The sequence below is a fragment of the Gavia stellata genome, chromosome 3 (genome assembly GCF_030936135.1).
Source record: "Gavia stellata isolate bGavSte3 chromosome 3, bGavSte3.hap2, whole genome shotgun sequence".
Lineage (NCBI taxonomy): Eukaryota > Metazoa > Chordata > Aves > Gaviiformes > Gaviidae > Gavia > Gavia stellata.
In genome coordinates this window covers 91,377,864-91,402,864 of record NC_082596.1, presented here as the reverse complement: position 1 = coordinate 91,402,864, position 25,001 = coordinate 91,377,864, and the positions used below count along the sequence as shown (strand labels likewise).

Here is a 25,001-nt window from a genome sequence, read left to right as displayed (position 1 = left end):
CGTGGAGGTCAGACACAGACGTGGGAATTCCCCCAAGTTGGTTTATTTGCAGATTTGTTCAGACAGTTTCTGGTTTTTTTCTTTTTTTTTTTTTTTTGACAAATCAGCCTTTTTTTATAATAATCTCATCTTGAAACTTGAGAGGAAGGGAATGTATGGGTGAGCAGCTAATATCAGTGAGCTTTGGAAACTCCCTTTTTATGATCTCTCTCATACAGCAGCTGTACTGTTTTGATGCTTTCATTGCATTAAAAAGTTATTTGACAATACTGCCAATAAAGTAACTTCATCTGTTCCAGTAAAATTAGCTTCAGCTGACGGTAAGTTTGAGAAAATCACTACTAAATAATATTAATTTACAGACAACAGGCTTTGATCTAATATATCATAAAGAAGAAAAACATCAGAGGTGTTAGGATCGGAGAAGGCAAAGCTATTTTCCTTTTTCTTTACTGATTATACTCCTGGTTCAAATATTATTTTAAGAGTGTATATGTAGCATCCAGTGACTGGTAGATGTAAACACTGGTTTAAAATTAATTTTAAAATATGTCTTTATACAAAGCAATATATTTACTGATTTAAATCATACCCATCTGGACATGTTTATCAAAATCAATCCTTGTCTACTATAAGCCATTTGCTGCCATTGCCACCCACTGGCCAGGGACAAATAACCATCCTGTTACTGACCCAGATCAACAAATATCCTGATTAAACAGACACATCTTGCTACACATCCAATTGCTTCCTATAGAGTGTCTTGCCTTTAATACAAAATCTGGCCAGCTTTGTACAAAATTTATTTACTGATTTTATCTTCAAAACAAAAGTCATAGGGCAATGGTGAGGGAACATGTTTTGCAGACCGTGAACTCTGAGCTGGTCGTTTCATCCTTCTGTCGTCTCTTTAAATGTGCTATTTAAAAACCAAAGGATCTCGTCCTTTTATATTTCTGTAATAGAAGACACAGTTTTGGAAATACATAGTAAAATAATGAAACTGAATTATAGACTGCAGGGAGCCATATTTCTCTCATAGGGGTCAGCATACATGGTAATACTTTGGATTAAGGATATAATTACTACAGGACCATAATAACTAACCTTATTTACTTCTTCTCATTTTCTTAAGAGTATCACAAAAAGAAATACTACAGCAATTAGAGCTTAACATTGGAATCATTCTCTACTTCAGTCACAGTCCTTTATGTACTGTGATTTTGTGTGTTATTTTGTACTAATCATACTAACAATTAATTCTATTAATCATATCTGTTGTTATTGCTGGCTTACCACTTTCCCTCACAAATGATTTTAGGGCAAGGTATTTGGGCCTTTGAAACAAATTTGAAAAACTGATGTAAAAATAATTCTTCTTAGGGGAGCTGCTGTTCACTTAGATAGATACCCATAAACAAAAGGTAAACCAGGCCCTTACGTTTCTCTTTCTTGTGCCTTTTGATACCATACCAGGTGCATACCACAAATGCTGAGATAGCCTTCTCTACAAATAGTTAATCAGAGGCAAAGAAAGGCAATAATGTTTTTTGTTCTCTGCATCATTAGTACGGGGGAAGGAGGAGAAGGACGTAGCAGAACAACTGCATCTTTTGTTTTTAAGTTCTTTGGAACAATTCTGCCAGGCAGCGCGTTTTCCCTCTTTCATTTGTCTTTGTTATTTTCCTATCTAATTAAAATTCTGCAATGCTGTCATGAAATTGTTGTCCGTTTAAGGTCACAAACAGCTTCTGTCCTAATGAAATATGAATTGCTTTAGTTAATTGAATTGTGCACTTATTGCGTGTTGTGAATGGTCTGAGCGTACTTGTATTCTTAATATATACTGAGCATTTTGTCATTCTAGGGAACGTGTGGACATAGAAAATGCTGCTATCATTCTTTGCTCCACAATAGGGAGATTTGATTGGCAATACATGGGGCTAAGAAGTATTTGTGAAGGACAAGAACTGTAAGATCTCACACAGGCATCTGCTAGCTGGCATGAGATCGGCTCTTCAGTGGTCTGGGGTCAGGTCACAGTCCCGAGCGGAAGGCTCGAATAAACCCGTATTATGCATGGCGTCTCTATGATGTCTGCAAAAATAGGAAGAATCAAGGAAGAGTAACGAAACATCTGTGGCCTTCTGCAGCAGCAGGCTTTTTGGGTTAAGTGAACCTCATAATCAAAACCCTCAGCACACGGTCGAGACCATTCTCTTCCAGGATCTGTCTGTTCTCCATGCAGACACTACCCTCATAGCCCTGGTAACACAACGAGCTTAGCTCTGGCATCCTTTTCACAGATGGGAGATTTTTCTCTGAACTGTGGGAAAGTTCAGTTTAGCATGTCGAGGACCTGACCAAAGTCACATGAAAACACAGAAGCTCTTTCTGCTGACCTCAAAGATGTGGATGAAACAGGTGCTTAAGGAAAGTGCAGGCTCTAGCACTCAGCCTTTACAATATCCAAGATGGATATATTGCATCTGTAACCATTCAATGGTGGACTCTACTAATGAACCAGGCTATTTTAGAGGACGGTCATTAGCTGGGAAAACAGTAACGGAATACTAAATTTAATTTCTTTACATGGGTCTTGATTTTTCAGTTAGTTGTTCAAACCATTCAGCATTATACATACATACACATGTACTGATGTATATATACACACATATATGATATACGTATGTATATCATATACATACGCATATACATGTATCTCCAATGTTTAGCCTTTAGATTTATTTACAGAGAAAAGTATGTTTGGATTCTGCATAATACTTACATAAGATAATAGATCTGAATGTAGTACCTTCCAGTTACTCTTTAACTTGACAGGTGTGGAGAGATATCTATTGTTCTGTCAAATAGTGCCTCCCTTGGCTTGAAACAATATTTCATTCAACAGTAGCCTGAAAGAAAAGATAAGCAATGTTCAGGTTGAAGAGTAGTTGCGAAATTTCTTCTCGTTATCATTTTCCACTCAAAAACTGAGGAGATATGCAAATGCAAATGGCAATCTTTCTTTTACTGCAGCAAACTAATGCAGGAATATAAACCCACTTAAGATAAGCACAGCTAAAATTGACTTGCCGTGATACACGGTTCCCAAAGGGAAATACCATGACCCTTTCTACAAGAGTAACAGAGAGAAGAGTATCTATCCTTGTTCTGAGCAGGCATGGACAACCTTTTTGCGTGGGACTTTCCAGCTCTGTGCGCACGCCGAGCCACTCATAATTTCCCACTGTGAGCAATCCTCCACAGCTGCTGTAGCACTTACCTTCCAGGAACACTCCTCCACATGCCCCAGTCAAGCACTTCATTACCAGCATCCACAGATGATGCACTGAGATACAGAGACTAAACGAGGCGTTCTCGCGCAGATATGTAGGCAAGGACTTTCCCTATACACTCAACAGAGGGGGAGAGAGGTTTCTCCAGAGGGCTACTGGGGAGAGCCACATTAGGCTGCTTCTTCTCTGAATCACCTTCTGGAAGAGTTTCTTTCTCTCTTCATCATTGCATTTACTGAACCTAAGGGGATCCGCCTCTGGGTGTAGTTGTTGCATTGCAAAACTGCTTCAGGCAGATGAGTTCCTTCACTCCCCAATCCCTCTGAGACAGTCGTACCTGCTAAATCTTCTGACTAAGGAGCTTCCCACCTAGTGCCCGTACCACTCAGTCATCTCCTCTCTCTCTCACTTTGCATTTTCTGCATTTACCACAGTACTGACAGCTCTAGCTGAGGTACTGTTGAATATCCCTGCCTGCATGAAAGGCTTCGGGAGGTGAGTAAGAAGGGGTGGGCGTCTGCGATGGTTTGGTGAGGTGCATCCTGACAGAGTCACGGCAGTGGGCAAATGACTGAGAGCGAAAGTGGTGGGATGAGGCGTGAAGGGTGATTGACAGTGGTTGGTTAGTGGTCTGAAAAGAGGTGAGTGAAAGTACTTGGGTGGGGGGGAGGGGAGTTTGGGAAGCAGGGCTGATCGTGAGAAAGACACCACCACGTTACCCGTGGCACACTACAGGCGTGTGTGCTGTAGGCTCTTCAGTGAATGCAATTTTAAAAGACTTGATGTAATTAAGAATATTCACCTACTTCTAGCTAAAAAAATATAATATAGTGATGTATAATGAAGGAGGGGAGAAAATGAAAGAGATTCAAGGAAGGTTGAAAAGTAAAAATAAACCATGTCCTCCTCTAGGCAGAGTAGAGAAGAAGCAAAGACCCGTACAGCCTTGCAGACTTTAACATGGCTTTGCCGTCCTCTGCAGCACCGTCCCATGCAGGGAGACAGTCTGGGGCCCCGCTCCTACCCGTGACCCTCAATGAGGACACCTGCGCTCAGGCTGCCCCTCTGTCCCTGGGTGCAGCCACAGGGTCCAGCGGCCCGTCTGAGGCTTGGTGGAGCCTTATCTGACCCAGCGCTGTCAGCCGTACCTCTTGTGGCCTTCCCTCTTCCAGCGGCCGCCCCCAGCCCTGTGCCGTGCAGGGACGTCTCTCTAGGTGGCAAAGGATGGTCCTCAGAGCAGCCTGGGAGAGCTGGCTCCCCAACTGTAATTAATTAAATTAAAAAACCACAACCAACCATCACAGTCATCTATAGCTGGACAAAGGGGCGAAGGCAGCCGTACGTGAACAGTAGCATTTTATACCCTGGCACACGTTTAAATTTGGTATTGTTAGCTGGTTGTTTAGCTTTATTTTCAGTTAAATAAGGAACATGGCTATCTTTTTTTTTAATACAGCCTCTTCCCTTCATGTTGCTGTCATTATATGTTTAATTACTATTACTTCTTTTTGGATAAAGCACATGGACAAACACAAATTTTTACTCTGTTTACTTTTTAGTTTTCATTATGTATTTCATGAAAATGTTCCTTATAAGATTAAAGAACTTGCCTATTTTAAAAATGTCTTGAAATTCTTTTCTTAACCTTTTATTATGAATAGCATTTAACTTCCAGCAATTTTTTTGCATACTAAAGAGTCACATCAGTTTTCCAGATGAAAAAACATATTCTATTTTTTCTCAAGTTAAAGGTACTATGTTGCTCATTTTTTAAAATTTCTGTACAAATCTTATTTTAGGGATCCATGGGTTTTGTCTCAATCAAAGTCTTTTTTAGGTAGAAAAACACTAAAAAGTTTAGAAAAAATCTTTGTAAAACACTGAAGGACACAAAACTCCCCTGCTCAGCTAACACCCAAGTTTTAAAAATCACCCTTCTTCACCAAAATAATGATCCATCCAGCACAGACGGTGCCAGTGCTCAGCACCACCTGCTTCAGATGAAGGCAAAGAAATGCCGCAGGAGGTGGATTTAGTATCATCTTTTCTCTCTCCCATCCTTTCCCCTGTCCTGCGTAGTTCCCATGAAGACCTCACACTAATCCCAAGAATTCAGAGTTTTAATCCTTCAAGCATAAAGCTTCCATAATTACTACTACTACTACTACTACTACTACTACTACTACTACTACTACTACTACTACTACTACTACTACTACTACTATTTTGGAATAACTGTTAACAGCTTTTGTTTACTACAGAAATATTTGCTTATTCTTTGAAGCTTGCTAAACTCACTTCTCAGCATCCTGTAGCAATCATCTAATTTAAATAATTTAAATAATAAAATGGTCTAATTGTGGTTCCTGTGCAAAAGTACATCCTCTTACCAGCTCTGAATTTCCTGTCATTCCTCATGTAATTGAAATCCCTCTATTTTTGCATGATGAGGACCGGGAGTGCTGACTCTCCATATCTACATTCTCTCTCCCTGTCACTCATTCTTCAATGGACTCCTTGTTCAGTTGGTTGGTTACTTACTATAATGGCTAGTTCCAGTGCCCTCCATACTGAAAAGGTTTTTTTGTGCTTATAGTCTCATTGCTCCAGTCTGATCCCTGTCAAATAAATAGTGCAGAAGATTCAAACACAATATTTCAAAGATTCAAACACAATTCAAACACAGAAAATATTTTTTAAATCCCAACAATTTTAATTAAATTATTATCAAGGCAATTATTATTTAGGTTGGACTTGATGATCTTACAGGTCTTTTCCAACCTTAGTGATTCTGTGATTCTGTGATTATTAATGAATAATATTAAAATTTTAGAAATGGAATCAGGAATTTAACTTCCCCATCCCCATTCAAACAGTAGTTTTGTAATATATTACTTGGCCAATAACTAGGGTGCTTGGCACGTACCTAACTTCAGACGACCAAGGCAGGAGGTCCCCGCTGTGAAACTCAGTCTGTTCGTTTAGATGCCCACTCATGTGTTTAGGAATCTAACTTGAAAGCATATTTTTTCTTTAAGATTTAGGGAAATGGGATACATGATAATGAGAATGAGAAAGAAATCCCTTGGGCAATACAGCACTGACAGTTATTTGCCCAACCAAAAGCCCACTATTTTATTAAAACTTAAGCAAGTAGATAAAAAGATAGTGACTCTTATGCTGACTAGGGAACTTGTTAAAATATCTTACCTTCTGTTAAGGACCCTTGATCTTACAAAGCTTCTGCTTCTTTACTTTCAAATGTTCTGAAATCCCACAAACGTCTGTGAGAAATTGAGGAACCTCAGAAGCTGAAAGGTCATCTGGGAGGGGAAGGGTGGCTCTTGGGCACAAGCTAGCCAATGCTTTGTTTTAAGAAGCCAGCCTCCTGATGGAAGAGAAGCTCAGCTACAGAGCAGAGGGTTGGATCACCCTCCTCCTCTGGCAGACAATGTGATTCTTTGCAACTGAAGATGGCTTTTACCACCGGTCAGAATAGGACTGGCAAAACAAACGCCCCCAGTCGCCCCGGGAATGCAGTCGTGAGGAACATGAACTTGGCAAGCTTCTTAATTTCAGCCAAAACAATGGATATCATGAGACACTGGATGAGCTTTTCCTATCAGTAAGTGAGAGAGACTGTCTGGGAACTAACATCATTTGGCTAGATAGAAAACTCTGGGTCCAAGACTAGGCTAATGGCTTTGACTCAGTTGTTCCCAGTTTCATATGTAAGCCTGATGAGGCAGTGAGATCTATGCCAGTTCTGAGTGTGGCCAGAAAAGACTGTGCAAGAAGATGTTTTAGTTTGTTGGATAGAGGGTGAGGAAACGTTCTGGGGAAAGGAGAGCCTAGAAAATGGAGAAGACCAGAACAGAAGTAGATCCTGCAAATAAACCAGAAGTTATGAGGATCCGGGGAACATATTAGTCAGATATGTCTATTAAAGACATCTGTATATATGGCAGCATCTTGTGAATTCAGAGAATGCAATGCCAATTACGGCCATCAGAGAGTCATAATTTTGGTAAATGCATAAAAGGGAATTCAGTAAAACTGGGAAGGTATCAGAAAAGGGAGTTGAATAAGCATAAGTATTCAGACAAATGTAACAAGCTTAAAAGCAAAAGAACAATCGGAGTATTTTGCCGTGGAGGATGATTTCAATAATAATGGGCGGTAGGGAAATGTAGTGGAACAACATCATTATCTCCCTACAAACTGTTCAGGAAAGAAAGACTGGGCCACAGAGGCAGAGGCGGTACCGCTGTATAGAAGGACAACTTGAACGTTATTTAGCTGAACTTTAAGGGGGAAGGACTATGCAACTGAATCTCTGAAGACAAATAAATAAATGCTAAACTAGAAATTCCAAAGCATTTTAACTACTTCTGGAAAGTAAAGACATTAGAAGGTCTTTGTTGCTAATATGCAGCTTAAGAAAGGGAAACGGAGTTTAACTCAAAAGAACTGCTAAGAAAATTGTAGCTTTGCCTACTGCCCTGTGCTTGGCCAAATAGATCAGGAGGCACACAGATTAGAAGAGAGATTTCTTGACATCTGAAGCAACAGTATCTTGGAAAAGTGACACACAAAAGGAAGAAACTAGTCTTAACTCGGGTATTAATCACAAACAGGTTGTAGCTGACTCATTAAGTCTTAATGTCTAGATGGACCACAAGGCTAATTCAGAACAGCAGCTCCTATGTTCATGGATCATACCTTTCATCTCTTCGAGATGATGCTATTTTGTTTTCTTTAAAAACTCTGACATAAGTACGTATTTTAGTATCTAAGAAATTCAACAAAGAGCAACTTCATCTTTCTCCTCCTAAATCTTCCCTTAAAAACTGGCCAGAGGAGAAGTACTAAGTAAAGCTTTATGAGCTGCTCCTCCTCCCGAGAGTGTGAAAGCCTTCAGAGAGCTTCTTGTATGTCTCAGCAGCTACCAGCTTCTTGATAAAACACACAGACTGCGCCTTCCACATATTAGGATTCACTGAGCAATGCTGAACTACAGCTATACAGTGCCCAGGTATTCCTGCTTTCTGAGCACGGTTTTATGTTGGCTTCACAGCAAATCAGACACAACTGGTGTTTGTATCAAGCCTTGTTTCAAACACTGCTACCCAACCCTGCTTGCTTCTAGAGGAGCGCCACCTCAACTTAGGTTTATTCGAGAGACAAACCGGGTATTGGAGTCTCACCGAGTACTGGGCAGGACTAGTCTTCACTGCAAGCTACCACTGTGTCACCACACAACCTTGAAGAGTCCCCTTGGCACAATGCCCACGGTGACTTGGCAATTACATCCACCTCGGCTGCACTCAGCTTTGTGGCAGCCAGCTGCAGTTAAAACCTGCTGGGACCACAGCTCAAGCACGATTAGCTGGCACGATGACAATCGTGTATTTGTCTCCGCTAACTTCAACTCTATAGACAGGAATAAGCAATATACTGGGAAGAAAAGGCATAACTTGTGTAAGCATAAATGCTTTGCGGCAACTGTGCAAGGTAGGACTGGATGCGTGAAAATGACTAGTGAAAACAGAGGTAATGAATTAAGGAAAGTTACACAGCCATAGAAAGAAGGAATCATACAAGGAATAGCTGAAGAAACACACACGAGAAGGAAAGTGAGTACATGAACAAAGCATGCAAAAAAATCCAAGGAATTAAAGGGGTGCAAGTTAAGAGGTACAGTTTGGGAGTGGACAAAGATGACAAAATTAGACTAGATTGAATGTCGGGGGTCAGGCAGGCATGAGAAGAGACTCACTAACCTTCCTATGGTTGTTACATACATAGGAAGGCCATTTGGATGGGACAGAAAATATTAGGCAAAAAGGATGCAAAGGAGCAGTGTATTTTTTCCAATCAAAAGCCATCTGTAACCTATGCTGAAAATGTCTTTTTCCTGCACTTCAATTATATTAACAGCTTTAATATATGATAGTATCGCTGGTGACACTGAGAACACTGGGCTTTAATGAATCAATAGATTTGTTTCATCTTTAACTAATTTGAACCTTTAATCCTCTTGCTTGTGCAAAGTCGTCTTCCTTCAGGTCAAAGTATTAAATAGGCTCAAGAAGTAAATAAGGAAATAAATACCAGAAACCCCGTGGGGAACATTTAAATTAAAGTTTTCTAATAGTCAAATCAACTTAATGCCATGATCACAGGCTCAGTTCATCTTCTTCCCCTCCCTGCCACCAACTCTATGGCTAAAGCTGTGGGAATAAATAGCCAAGAAAAAGAAAGGGCTTTGGTTTTCTTTTGGTTTCTTGATGTTGTGTTGCTCTGATTGTGGTTTTTTTTTTAATTTTAACTGCTCTCATTATAGACATACAGGAACTTTTAAAACAGAGATTTGTAAAAATTAAACACATAGCCCAAAGCATTAGCCTGCAAATTTTCCCCCGTATTTCATGCCTGGTTTGCACTCTACTGTATGCCCATGTTGCTTATGCATCTGACTTTTTTTATGGATATAAATTATACTGGTGCAAACTCTTGTGTAGACAAAATCTTCCTGATATAACTGTCTTCCATCAGCACAACATATTTAAGTTAGTGAGTCAGAATACACTTCGGTATCAGTGTAAATGTTTCCTCCTGGGGGGAGGATTGCTTCTTTACTCTTAAAGTATAGATAAGTTCTGAACTTTTCTCTTCCCTTACTTGGGCTTAAATCAATCAAACCCGTATCTAGTATTTCTCATCCAGAAATAATACAGCTTCTTTTCATCACCTTTTTAACTGTTGGTCCCTTTCTGTGTTCTTGCTTCAATTGTACGGTCATCAGAAAAGGGTATATCTAAAATCCTCTTGAAAGCAGAAGTCCTGTTTCAAGCAACAGCAACCGCAGGATCAAATGCCTCCAATCTTAAAAGAAAAAGAAAGAAAACCAACTTGAAAGTTTGAAGCTAACAAATGGTTTGTAGTTGGCTGAGGCACTTGTACTTAATATTGAGAAAGCAATGACTTTCTGGCCTCCACTGGAGCATCTCCTAGACAGACAGACAGACAGGCACACAACAAAATGAAGTCTTAATGCCGTGAGCTTCTTGAGAATGCTACAATAACATTCTGGCAGACTGGGCTCCCTTGGCTCCTGTACTCGCTGCAATTGAACGTCTCTTTCAGTTTAGCGTGATGCTTGGCAAGCTTCCCAACCTTACATTATCTGGGAAAGGAAGACAAGAGAAGCTGGTATGTTCAGGGAGCCTTTGAAGATGCTTCTTCACAGTTTGCTCATAGCAAAACAGTTGGCTGTGTGTAGGAGAAGTGTCAGGACTGCAGCTTAGACTGCTAGCTTGAAAAGGGTTTAACTGAATTGCATCCAGGCACCGAGATGCAAAGATACCACAGCAATGTGTGTGGTATAAGAACCTAGATAGAAGAAGATTAGATAACAAATCAGGCAGAATTTTGCATGTGATTTCCTGGGTTTGTCTGTACTTATAGCAGCAGCAGTTAATTATAGGAGGTTCTGAAGGCATCTCCTGCGTGGGTTATGTCACTTATACATTAGATTCCAGCCATAAATTGCCAGCTGAGAGTTACCCCTGTGGCAGGAAGCCCCTATTGATGCAAAGCTCAGGGGTAGGAGCAGCAGACATTGGTGATGGAAGATCTGGGGGCGAAGCAGCAGGTTGACAGTAATGGCAGAACTCCAACGAAAAGAGCATTGAGATGGGCACAGGTCATCACCCGAAGAGAGACAGACGCAGGAGGTGGTTGCACACAGGAGTTATTTGTGGTCATCCTCTAGATGATTGCTGTACCTACTTCCAGATCTAGTCCCTCTCCTTCTACCACATGTGAATCCCTCAGCTCCTGTAATCACTTCCTCTGGCTCTTAAGCAAGGGCAGCTCTTCAACTGCAGATTAATACTTTAATGAAATTCTTGAGGCTACTTTGAAGTGACTGGGCAAGAGACTGGCCTTTCAGCAGCAGCTGCTGGCACAAGAGTCACTGCGCACGCTGCTGTATCGGGAAGGCGTTGCCGTAAGACTCTCGGCACGCAGCAGGATCCATCATTTTTTCTCCGGTAGTGCCTCAGGGCACATCTACACGACACAGCGCAGCACTGCACAGGGATACTTAAGCTGCCTCTAAACAGTGGCTGCACTAGTTTCACAGCAGGGATAGTTAGCCTACCTGGAGTACTACCCTAATATACCTATAGTGCTTGCACCCCTATACTTGCCCCTGAGTTGGCTTGTTCAGTGCAAGGTCAGCTCTCTCTTCCTCTCTGTAGAACTGCACTCTGCCATGTGGACCACCTGCACTTAAAAGTATTTTAAAAAGTAAATGACAAAGTTTAGGACCTTATATAAATTTTGATCTGCTGTTTCCGATCTGCGCAGTCTTACTTAGTTTAGAAAGTGGGAAAGCTTTCAAGCACTGATTTCATAGGTAATGCATTTATTTTTTCTTGGTTGATACTCCTGATTTTGTTTTTTATTCTTTCCTTTGAGTAGCTGAAATTTTGCATGAAATTTCTACTCCCTTGGAAACACCAACACATGAAGTAATTACTAATCTTTCCTGCCTAAGTTAACAGCCTTCTCCTTCCTCGTGCTGTTAGTTCAAGGTCACAATGATAGATTTAAATCCTTCATGAATTTTCATCTGACTTGCTGTCCAGAGAAATTGTTCATTAAAAGATCCAATTTCCATTGGCATTCTCCCTTTCAAAGGATGTCAACAGGAAATATAAATGCTCAGCCCTTTGTGAATGATCTGCAAGGACATGCAGGCTTATGGAAAAAAAAAGCAGCAGTTAACCAAATCCTTTAGTTTCTGTTTTGAATGACTGGCCATAGGAATGCAGGCTAAGCTGTATTTCAGCTGTTCCCAAGGATGTGTATGTGTAACTTGTTGATAGTGGTAGGTACTTCAGGCTCCAGTGACAGCTATGTGACCACTCTGATGATCACTGTCCTGTAGCAGAACCAGCCCCTGCCTCCTCACAAGAACACCAGGCACAAAAGAGAACAAAGAGGGATCTGTTTTTCAGAGGACTGGCACTCGTACCTCCTGCTCTTTACCGAAAAAAGAGAGATCCTAGGTCACCTCAGCTCTCACCCTATGCTCCCAGTAACCATTAGGTTGTAAGGAACTGCATGACTTGCTCCAGAAATTGATGTGAATGTCTGATACCCGGGAGAGCTGAGACTTCTGCCTTACAGGACCTGTAGGGGATCTGACTGACAGGAGCAAAACTCAATACCCAGAACACCAGCTTACTTCATTGGGAACTACCCATCACCACCAAAAGGAAAGAAAAACGTACCACAACCTTAAAGTTTCAGCGTTATGTTTTTAAAATCTTACCGGTGTCCAAGGTATATGTCTTTCACAGGAAAAATTACTTGGAGTGCACTGTGAATACACAGACACAGATCGGTGTTGAACATCTGGTTAAAATAAATTACAGTCTTATTTTGCAAATAAAAGTTCCTAGGGTCTACATGACAAAGTCTGGCCAGCATAACTATCTCATGGGGAAAAAATCACATCCCTAGCTTACAAAGATAACTATTTTGGCATGATTCCCTTCCCCACTATGTAGACTTATGTAGACTTACACCAAATGGAGGAGTCCTTTTGCCAGTATAACTCGCCTTTTTTGGGAGGTACTTCAACCATGCTGGCAGACTCCTGCAGCTGGTATAAGCCATGTCTCCATCGAGGGATGTGGCCAGGACAGTGACACCCACAAAGCCCCTGAAGTACAGAATAACCCTTTTTCTCCTGCTACTAGTCTCTTAACATTTTCAGTTTTAAAGCTTCCTGCTAAAAGGAATTTGTGCCCTTTCTTGTATCAGCAAGACATTATTTCTTTATACAGAGGAATTAAAGTATACATATGGGTTGGAGGTGTGCTGCTTTCAAACATCCCACTGGTACTTGCTTTTGGATGGGAGAAGATCCCACTTCTCCTGTAGGATGCCTGTTGTTTGTTTTGGTGTTGCTTTTGGAGGTGGAGGAGCAGAGGTGGTTTGCATTTTATTAAGTCTTCATATTTTGGTTTTGTGTGGTGGCATTTGAATAAATCTAATGGTCATAGTTAATGGATTACAACTGTGTATGCAAATGGATTTGAGCTGTTTTGAATAACAAAACCAGGTCCTTCAGTCTGTTTGTGAATTATATTCTTACACTCTGACTCTTCCTTGTTTTTTCATACGGTCCCTCTTAGCTCTTACCTGATAACATTTGCCAAAGGACTTTCCCCAAAAATTCAAGATTTACCAGCCAACCCTAACCTATAAGCCCCGCATAAGGCAACTCATAAAGGCATCTTAGCTTAAAAGTAGGATTCAGCTCATTGTGGCAACAGGCAGTGTTCACCTGTCCTATTTAGACAGTTCTTTTTGTCTAAATTCCCACTTGCCTCAGTCTACACAGACTCTCCTCATTCCTTTGCCTGCTCCTCCACCCTGCATTTGTCTCCCAGGTCTTGTGTTTTTGCACAAGTGGTGAACAGGACAGAAAGGACAAGAAGGAGGAGTGGAGGGGAGGCACCCAAACCAAAACCAATCTCTTCCGAGCAGATGCAGACCAGGAGCTTCCACTTACTTTAATTTCCCATTATCAATTAGCCATGAAATGATGAAAACATGGCGCAAGCCACCGAGAGGCCTCCGCTCTTGCATGCACCATGTTGGAAGGGGGGTCACTTGCAGTTTGCTCCATCAGGCTGCCTGATTGCCAGGACACGTCTGCCTCCCCTACAGCCAACGCTGTCACACAGTACCTGGCAGAGTACAGCACCCAGGGGCTGACGTAGGAAATGGCAAGAGAACGCAATGACCAAAAAATGCTGCCTCTTCTCTGCCTCAAATAAGGCTTTTACAGGTGAGCAGAAATGCTGTGGGCTGCTAATGAGGGGTACACTGCCAAAGAAAACACATGCGCAAATTCATATTTTCCAGGTGGCTGCTGGTAGAAGAGTAACTGTCCATTGAAGTCTACAGCATAAGCTTTTTTTGCACTTACTCATTAAATTGCAGATTTATCGTGAGGTTACTTTATCACAATGTTAGCTGTGTTGTCTCATTGGCCCTGTAAGTCAGTTGATGGTCACAAGATTTAGAAAAAGCAAGAGCCTGCTTCAAGTCATGTGAGGAACGAGTGGCACTTCTGCAGAAGGTGCCAGTGGTTTTGTATGACCTGTTGCTGCTGGAGCACCAAGGAGTGCCAAGGCCACCGCTCCAGTTCAGTGTTACTCTTGCTCAATGCCGAGCGCGAGTTAGTCAAGCCAAAGGGATTTGGATCAGAACTGAGTGTTGAGACAACAAACACAGCATGGAGTGTTTCCCTGAGGGATGTTAAAACAAGAAGCAGAAGAATGCATGACTGGTCCCTCGTGGTTCAGCCGATGGGACAACCTGCTCAGACTGGTTCGATTTCACGCTTTTTGTTCACACGTGCGCTCTGCCTTTTCTGGCCAAGGCTGCCCCGAATCAGGCCCTCCTCACCAGACTGATAACCTTGCTGTCTTGCTTTCCCCCCTCTACCTCCACTAATACCTGTGCCTCGAGCCCAGCACAGCTGGACGTGCTTGTTAAATGAAACCCTCCATGGTCTTGATGACAAACGCTGTGCCACAGCACTTTGAGCATTTCTACAGGCAGCTACTTTCGGTTCCCATTTCTCAGGCGGTTACATGATTTAACTCTTTTGCGGCTGCCTGAGAGCAGCACAGGCAGCTGGAGCACGCAGGGAGCATAACGGGGGATGTGTTCACATTTCCCTCTACTGCCAACGTACCCGCTGTAGCCAAATCTTCAGATTCGGGCTTTTAAATTAGGTAGGCTATTTCCAGTGTAAGGGCACTCATATTGAAAGTAAGTTACGAGCAAGATGGAGAGTTTAGACAAGCTTTTGAGAGAAACAGGCCTGTGTTGTCATTCAGACCCGTTTTGTCATCATTTTCACTTTAAAGTCATTCTGAAGATTTGACAGGGGTCCTAATGCATCTAGCTCCTTTCCAGAGGATGCAGGTGTAAGAGCCATGTTACAGGATGAGATGAGTCCCCCCAGCAACTCTGTGACACTTGTTCTCTCCTCCAAAGTGATCCACAAATCCATAAATGAGTGTTGGCTAAATTTACTATTGTATGTGAATGTAAACTCCCTAGAAAGGGTTTGATAAATTTGAGTAGAAGGACAAGAAGGTGGCCTAAAACTGAATGGCTCTCGGTGCAACTGAGATTCATGAAAATATGTGCAGGGACACATTTGTTTTCTAGGTATGAGTTACATGCAGCTTCTAGCACTCTACCCAAGTAGGGTACTTTTGGAAAATAAAACTGAGACTGCTAAATATTGATGCAAACAAATAGCAAATTAGTTGAATAGGATTATCAACCCACAAAAGAGCTGAGAAGAAAATTGTGAAGGATTGACTAGAGCAGCTTTGACCATGTTGTTTGAACATTGAGGGTTTTGTCCAGAAGGCCTTCTCACCTTCTTTCTCTCATTAATGCTAATATTGCTCCCTCAGAAGTGGCCCCCATTAAATACCACCAGCTAGCTGCTGTAGTGACATTACAGCTGTTACGCTGATGCCAGAAATACCTCATTTTAGCGTGGGCCTTTCCAGGCATAAGAAAACAAGGCAGCCTCCACTAGGTCTGGGCTTTTGCATATCGCAGAGCCACGTCTAACTGAATTAAGTAGAGACGCCAAGACTAAATTACTGAAACATTTCTTATGCTGACTTGGTTTAACAAGAATGCAGCTAAGTCTGAACATGGCATGGATTTCCATGCATGCCGAATGATCAACACCTTATGAATTCTGTGTTTAAAGAGATGACTTGACCATTCCTCAAAGCCTGGGTTTGTCCTTCATCTCGCAGAGGTCCAGAGGAAATCTGCCTGCCAGCAGTGTCACTCGCTGGGAGTGTGGACAGGAGGAATAGTCATCCCTGTTACTATAGCCACTCACATTTATATATTTCTAAGCATATGCACCAGTTTTCATGAAAAAACCTAACCACGATTAGTCCCTACTCCTTAGATGTCTCCATCTGAGTGCCATGTTTAGTCAGCCTTATGCAAATAATATTTCCACTGATTAAAATTCACACAGACTTCAGTGAGAGCTTGGCAAGACTAGGACCTGCAAGATACACCCGCAAGATCACAGGCTCAGGCTCACTGATACAAGAATTTATACAAATAGATAGAAAGGACAAGGAACAAAGAAGTTAGGCAAGACCACTGTGATGAGAACCAGTTTTGTCCGAAGTCAGAAACCTCAGATACCACTGGAGAAACAAAAGGGTTACGCAGCCAGCAACGAACACGTAAGCTGCAGACCTAAGACTATACTGGGCATTGTGGAAACAGAGAGTTCAGAACAGACCCAAAGGTGAGGGGGGAAAAAAAATGGATGGGAATTTGATCAGAGGTGCACGTTGCCAAAGCCACTCCCCAGGCAGGTTCCCTGCCCATGGTCAGCAGGGCTTGTGTGGTGACACCTTCTTTTCCTTCCCATTATAATTCGATAACGTGCACCTGGCTGGACTGCCAGCATGTCGGCACTCCCAGGCGTAAAAAGATATCAGTGTCTCCAAAGATACCGACCTCATGAAACACCACACCTCGGCACAACACAGTCAAGGTCTGAGCTGTCCTTATTTGCATGTACTCACGACTTAGGCTTGCATAAAAGACCCATGAACTCTTTGGGAAAAGAACAGCTAGAGATTTGTCTATTTTTTGTGTTCCAAGAACTTTTCTCGTTAGCTTCAAGATGACATTTTAATGAGGTTTCACTGCATAGAAAACATGGGACGACTTAACCAGCTCTCTCCACTCCCTCCCTCCCCAAACTCTTTCTGAAATGAGTTACCATTCGGGAACGAAAGCTTTTATGAGCATTTACGTCGTTCGTATGGAGGCAGGGGTGAGGGAAAAGTCATTCAGCTGCTAAGCCTTGGCATCGGAGCTTATGCCATTCCCTCTCCTACCCCGTACCGGGTGGCAAAGCTGCCGTGTTCAGACTTGTGCAGGTTTCTTCAAAAGCCGGGAGCTAGTGTGTGTTTGTTTGTTTGTTTTGGTGTCACGGAGAGGGCAGCGTAAAATAGCCGCAAGGCAATTCCCGTTCAGTAAAATGGAAGTCTCACCGGCTCTTCATTCAATACAATGTGGCTCAAGAGGATATCCTGTCAACCCAATGATAACGAGGGAAATAAAGTCACTTCCTCACCAGCTGTTTGATTCAGGTAGAAAAAGGAAGCCTTTACTTCCTCGTGTTTGCTCTCCCCACCACCCCCTCAGTCAGAAATGCCAGGCTGAAACTGCCTTCTCCCTCCGTATTTTCAGTAAGGAGCCGTCAGATCCGTAATGCTTCGCTGGGCTCAGCCTATGGGAAGTATGTACTTCTCTGCGGCCAAAAAGCTATGCCTTGCCTCTCAAGCAGGGGTGAAGGCCGAGTTGCAAAAGGACCGAGACTGAACAAACTCGGCTCAATGCACAAGCAAAGAATGCCTGCGTAATTAGAGATGACATTTGTTTCTTGGATCAGAGCTGCCGAATTTGGGCCAGCAGAAGAGCGGGGTAGTGTGATCTGGATGCTTTGTTTTGAGACTGCCCTGACTCAGTGCACTATTACGCCTCCTAATCCTCCAAGGGTGACAAACTCCACTTTTGCCCTGGGCTCCCTGCAAATCCCAGGAGCTCCGGCCAGGAACACGCTATGTCCTCCCTGCATATAGTTCAACAGGCAAGAGGGCAGCGAGGGGTGCCCTCGGGGCAATCTTCCTGGCTTGCCAATCAAGCCCAGGTAGGCGAGGCAGGCGTCTGGGTGCTTTGGTGCTAAGAGGAGCTCAGGCAGAGCATCTTTCCCTTCCCCGCTGCCACCTTTCTTGCTTCACAGAAACAGTCAATGTAAAGCTGCATAGTAAACCAGCAATGGACTGATTTGACTTAATAAAAGCTTCCTAAGAAATGACTTTTTAAAAACTTACAGAGCTGAATGAAGAGTTCTTTTCCATATAATTTTTAACTGCCCTGATAGAATTTTACATCCAGGATATAACTTTCCATTAAATTTTGAATAGGTAGGTCTTAAAAGCAAGGCCTGCAACCATTTTCTTTCCAAGTGTGTAAGACTTCCAGAAAGGTTGACCAAGCCAGAACTTGCCTCTGTCTACTTGCCAAGGGGACCCTTGCTTTCATTATAAAGAGTGCTTTTCAGAGGACATCAAGTATTTCAAACAATTTTCCTAATCTTATTTGTTTTAGCAGAGATTCTCTTATTTTAAACAGACCGGTTTAGGCGACAAAAATCCAGTGACAAATACATGGGTTTACAGAAGGAGACAAACCTTATGAAACAGTTGAGATTCTGTTTAGGGTTCTCTTTGTGCTAAAATAGTTTTCAGCAACGGGTCATACTTCCCTCCCCCCCCCCCCCCCACTCCTTGTTTTAGTACATAAAATGGACATGTGTTTATTTAAAACAGGTTTGAAACTTAAACAAATAGTGACAGGCTGTTCAAACAAGCTTCGGAAATAGGCCTAATCAGGATGTTTGAGAAGGGGAGGGGGAACGATCATAAAGAGCTACTTGTAATATATAGTGCAGACACCATTAGGTTGGGTTCATGTTATTGTTGTAATAATCTCGGACGAAAAAGTACTGCATGCTGCACATTTTTTGTTAACAATCCTCTTTTGAGCCATAGGTTATGCCATACTTTTGCCTTGTCTTCAAGTTTTAATGTAACTCTCCGTCCATCTTCATACCCAACACCAGGAGCTCTACCAAATCGTTAGAAATGGTCTCCCAGACAAACTGGGAGGAATGTTCCTAAACTGGGATAGAAAGGAGGCACAAAATATGCTCATTTTGATATTGATACTGGGTATGCATCGGCTGTCATGAATATATAGAAGTGAGACCTTCCCCACAGAAAGAAACCATGGAAATCTTAACGTTAAAATGTTTTCACACGACTTGCACTTCCATGGGGTTTTTTTTTTCATTTCCTCTCTTTTCCACCCATAATAATATCACCAAGTGTTGAACTTTACCCTTGTTGCATTTTTTATAAGGCCTGATCTTGAACTCCCTATACAGACAAAGCTCCCATGGAAGTCAGTGAGTCTGCACTGGCGACAACAGGATTTAGCCCAGTCTGTAACATTTTAGGATATTGTGTTACTTCATAGCCTTAAGGAGAAATAAAAGCAGCTTTCCAAAGAGCTGCACAGCAAACTGAGTGTGCTTTTTCAGTTCTGCAACAGCACAGCAGAATATTAAGGCCAGGGTTTGTAAATGTCTATTTCAAAAACCAGGCAGCTAAGCAAAAGTTGCCAAATTTTCTCTGGAATGAAGAGTTTGCATTAAAACATTCGCCCCAAAGGTTAAGTTGCTTTCACTTAAGAATATACCTTTGGAAACCCAAGTTTGAAAATGATTGCCTGGAGGAACAAGCATTGAGAAATAGCAGGAGGCAAACGTATTTTCAGGTCAATCTGTTGGCCAAAGCCTATAGCTATTCTGTTACCGACTCTTACCTACTGACACCCACTCTTACCTACAACATACACCAATATTACTTAATGTAATAACATATTTTGGAAGTAAATACCTATTATTTATTTGAATGTCACTCAGTGTCTAGTGAACAGGAGTCAAAATAGCAAAATATTAAAAAACCTTACACGCCCTCTCGTGGTAAAACCACAAACGCTCTTATTCGGACAATAACTAGAGATGGCTAATGATGGAGGCTAATTTAACTACATAATTTATGGAAAATTAACTTGGCTGGAAGGCTTATAGTAAAAATGGAGACCTTTCTCTCCTTAATTCCTGCTGTAAACCGTAACATATATGCATTTTTAGAAGGCAGGTTACCTCCTAGCATAGTAACATTACAAAACAGCTAAAGGCACTATAACAGAAATAGAGAATGTTAACTTCCACCAAAACTGGGAAGTCTAGAGTAGTGAAGGTAGAGATGGAAACCCCCACATTAGATAGCTATTTCATGGGTTTATCATCTCAGTAGTTTGGGAGCAGACCTCGACTGGCTGCACAATAAAAGTTGCCCTAAATGATGCTATCAGTTTTGTCACGTTTTTCAAGTCATTCACCTTCGATGTTTGTGCTTTCATGCCATACGGTATGATTTATCTATCTCTTAGGAATGCTCTGAAGCTTCATGTTTGTTAGGAATTGCAGCCTGAAGGAAAGGCATTACGCACAGAGTATCACCAATCTGATCACTAGCCCAGTCAAATCCCATTGCATTTATGAGTCACAAAAACTTTATCTTTGCTACTTAAACAGCCTTTCCACTCGGTGCCTACACGTAGCTCCAGACTTTCCCAGAGCAGCTTTACAAAACAGCTCTCCATACATGGAGGACTGCAGCTGGAAGGAGAAACCCAGGGTGGTTTGGGCAGGGCTGAGGGAGAGAACTCTCCCTACACCTCACACCAGGTGACTTGTGGGTGGCCATGGGAAGTGGCATCACTGTATGCTTCCCCTCCTCTTCCTCTAGATGAATGTCTTGGCTGTAGGCTGGAGGGCAAGTCAGAGTGACAAGACGATCCCATGGCAAGACAGCTCTTTTTTAGACAGGGCTGTCAGATCAGCCGGTTTGCCCAACGGACCCTATAGCCAGACCACTGCCGCACCCAAGGCATGATTAGCAGGAGCACAGGACCAAGGTGTCACCCCTTTTGGTGACAGTTGTGAAAGACTGTCAAAGGTGTAACGCAACCCTAACAGCTTCAGTTCATATGGAAGAAACATCTGTGGCTACTACATGTAGTCTTATGAACCCATCCCAAGGGAATGAAATAAAGACTGCCTTATTTTCAGCGAAGCCGACCAGCAATAGAGATGCCCCATGTCCAGTGGAAATGAAAGGTTTGGAGAATGAAGGTCCATTTGTCTCCTTTGTGTATGTTTGTATATACAACATTCAGGAGCCAGAATGGTGGTACTCATATTTAAAAATGCTGCTCCCATATTTTCTGTTAGACTGGCCATGCCTAAAGCAGAAGTCATGACCGTAAGTAATTACAGCAATATTTGTAAAGGAATAGGCAGGAAAACTTTGTGCTAAGCACTGTACTAAAACATAGCTCCCATATCACTATTTTAAAAGGTTTGTGTGGGTTTTTTTGTGCCAGCGTGATTGGTGGACAACCATTGAGCATGAAGAAGTTGCCCTCCCTCTCTGAAAAAGTTACTGCAGTTCTGATATTCCATTATTTCCCTTTCTAGGATGCCTTCGTGGAGTTGTATGGCAACAGTATGAGGCCTTTGTTCGACTTCTCCTGGATCTCTCTGAAGACTATCCTGAGTCTGGTTCTGGTGGGAGCTTGCATCACCCTTGGCGCTTATCTTGGGCATAAGTAGAGTCACCCGTTTTATCATGGATTACAAAAGTCTTTCAAAGCAACAAAATAATATTTTTTTTTTCTGTAGCACAATGATCTTTTATGAGCAAAACAACTTCCCAGCTAAAGATTAAATCAGCTATTACTGCCAAAGGAAATATCATTTATTTTTACATTGCAGGAAAATTATTTATTAAAAGATATTTACATTTTAACCTGCTATTTTCAGAAACTCTGCAAGTTGTATCTGTCATCACATCATGTTTTTTATTCTTAACCTTAATGAGCCTCAAAGTCTTTTAGGTTCTTTTTTTAATTAATGCAGCTGAGTGGATTATTTTATCTCTGAAGAGAAAATATACTGACAAAGACCTACCTGCTTACACTTATGAGGGCAGTTACTTGAGCTGCTAAAGGCTGCGTGATTGTGTTGATTTTCCTTGCATTTTCTGGATGTCTGGGAGGGATCTGAAAGACAAGGTCAGCGTGAACAAAGTTCTCACCCTGTCCTGCTGGCAAGAACTGACAGAGTAAACGATTCAACATGGTACATACGTGGAGTCAAGATGGCAACTTCTTGAAGGACACCTGGCTATCCCTACAGGAGAACAGTTGGAAATATGATTGCCTATGCCTTGTAAACATGCGTTTTCAAGTTACCAGTTGTGCCATCACATCATAATCACAATACTCTAATACATGTCAACTCAAATACTGTCTTTTAATAGAAGTGTAAAGTTAAATCTTTGGGGCTTGCAGGAAATTGCCGTTCCAATGATTTTCTCAGCAGTAAAATGTTTTTTGCGGCTACTGACACAGAAACATCAGGAGACCTTAAGTGCCTGCTTCGACAGAGCAGAGCTGGAGTCGGAAGACCTGACCTGTGTCCCACTTTAGTGGGCTCATATCTGCAACTAATCCTGTTTACTTACTGAGTTCCTCCAGGGGTTTGAAACCAATTAGATGCGGTCTCTAAATCCCTGAAAGTTGAAAAAGATCTTAATTTTATTTGGCAAGGAGCAGACCTCAGCTGAGTTACAGATTAGCTCTGACTATCCTTGTTTATCAAACTGGACACCAAAATCAAGTTCATTTTCATAACAGGAAAAGAAAGTGAGCTTTATCCTCCTGCCCCTAGCCCTCAAAATTATTTCATGCTAATAATTTCCTAAGACTGTCTACAGAAGAATAGGTGATGAAGAAACTCCAGATCCTCTCTCTGGACAGAGACTCTTTGACACCTCGATTGTGCAGGTGCCTACTGTCATTTCAAGTGAAAATAGGGTGGAGGAAAAGGGGGGGGTGAAGTCATCTGTTCATGTTACAAAATGCAACTCAAGTAAAATTAACGCGGAGTACTCAGTATACAGTTTTATAAACAGACCTGCGTTCTGAAACCAGAGGTATCAATGCATTTTAAAGCGGGGCTTTCTGTGTGCTCGGAGGGGGCCAGGAGTCCCGACAAGGCTGAAGAGTTTGAAGCATGTCCCACGGGCTGCTCTGAGGCATGGAAATGTCCAGCTTCAAATGGTTAAGTCAAGCGCTCCTATTTTTTCTACAAAACTTTTGAAATCCGGGATTTGTGTGCATAAAAAGAAAGGGTTGCAAAGCTCTGGATAAAATGTACCGTACAATACATAAGTGCTCTAAGGGTGAAAAAAATACAGTGAATAAACTGTAGATTCAACCTCAAGATTTCAGTCGAGTAACTTTGTGGCATTATATGCAAAATATCTCCATTAACTTGGGAATGTAATATGTTCAACGTTAAGGCTGTAGTTGATGTTGTGTCTTCAAAGCTGCTTTTTGTTTGTTTGTTTTTTTTAAGAGTTGTACATCTCAGCATTTTTACTGCAATTTAGTTGTGGCACCTACACTTTGTATGAGCAAAGATGGAGCGAGCTTACATTTCAAATTTGAAATTACTTTTAATTTTATAGAAACGTAGAAAAGAAATGTTTCTAAGAACACAAAGATGTGAACTATGCTTGATTAAAGAAAAATGAAAAATCCCACCATCAAACAAAAAGCACCTGCAATGTTGTCAGAGTGCTTCTGTCAGAAGTGGGCACGCTCGTGTAGAGTTCATATGAAAAATATTTGAAATGGGAGCAACCGAATATTGTGGATTGAGTGTGGGCTTTGGTTTTTTTCAGCTTCCAAGCCGAATTTGTCTGCAGCCAATTTCACAACTGGAATTGGCTGGTATCGAGCTAATGTTTCATTTCACAATCTAGTCTTCGTTTCAATTTGTGCCCATACGCCCATTAAAGTTCATGAACTATTAGACCTCAAATTGTTTCAATATTGTTTATTTTATTAAAGGTTTACATTGTCAAAAGGAGTCAAAGAGTAACTATCAATTCCAGTGCTGCTATACTACCAGGATAATTTGAATGGGTTTTATTTTTTAATACCTTCCAATGGCAAAAGTTTTTTAAAGCTGCTTTAGAAATAATATGAAGAAGACACATGATACACATTTAAATGAATACTGAGGATTTTGTGTTCTGTTGTGTCTACTCACTGGACTTTCCAGTGTATTAGTTAATGCCAGGCAGAAATAAGAGTCATGATGACTGTTGATGATTTTATTTTATTAAAGAGCTAATGGAGTTTTCCCATCCTGACTGCAGAATAGTACAGTATTGTGGCTGCATTAGGTATAATGATAGTTGATAATACATTTATTAAGAAACATATTAGAAACATTGAATGTATATAAAAGCTTGAACTTCTTTAATAAAATCCTCTCCTCTCACTCCTGCATTTCTTTTGCAATAATTCCTGTCTTTCCTATTCTTCATTACACTTTCACGTAAGACTTTTTTTTCCACAAAATGCCTTATAGACTTCCATGCTCCAAGACTATGCTTCAGTGAAGATCCATCCTCTGTCACTATGTATGCACACACAGCTGACCACTCCCAGCATATCCAAGTTGTAAAAGCAAAAAATAAAAAAGGAGAGACACTTCTGAAGTTGGTTAGGTATGGAAGATCAGAGGACAACAAAGGAAGAGGTCAAGAAGTGGAGGGAAACAAAGAGATCGCTGAAATATCTCCTTGATTAAAGATGACTGTTACCTGGAATTTGTTCATCTCTCATCCTTTCCTTTGAAAAAGGACGATATAAGGGCAGAGTAAAAGATTAGAGAGATCCCACAATTATTCTTCACTATAAAACTTTGTTAATTCTGAAGGCAGTCTTTTCCAAAACAGGAAATCTGTAGGAATTCAAGAGAAATACTTGATTTTGCTGTATTCAATTTATTTGTCATTAATTCTTTTTCACTCCGTTTATTAAGAAAAT

General features: G+C 41.5%; 1 protein-coding gene across 2 annotated transcripts in view; it reads left to right on the top strand.

The window, feature by feature from the left end:
• The window catches only part of BCL2 (BCL2 apoptosis regulator), a 90,390-nt gene extending 68,640 nt beyond the window's left edge, over positions 1-21,750 (top strand). For both annotated transcript variants that reach the window (XM_059815602.1, XM_059815601.1), the window contains one exon: positions 21,574-21,750. In XM_059815602.1, the coding sequence (XP_059671585.1) occupies positions 21,574-21,708 (135 nt within the window). In that variant the 3' untranslated portion in view covers positions 21,709-21,750. The remainder of the gene's footprint in view (positions 1-21,573) is intronic.
• The last annotated feature ends 3,251 nt before the right edge of the window (positions 21,751-25,001 follow it).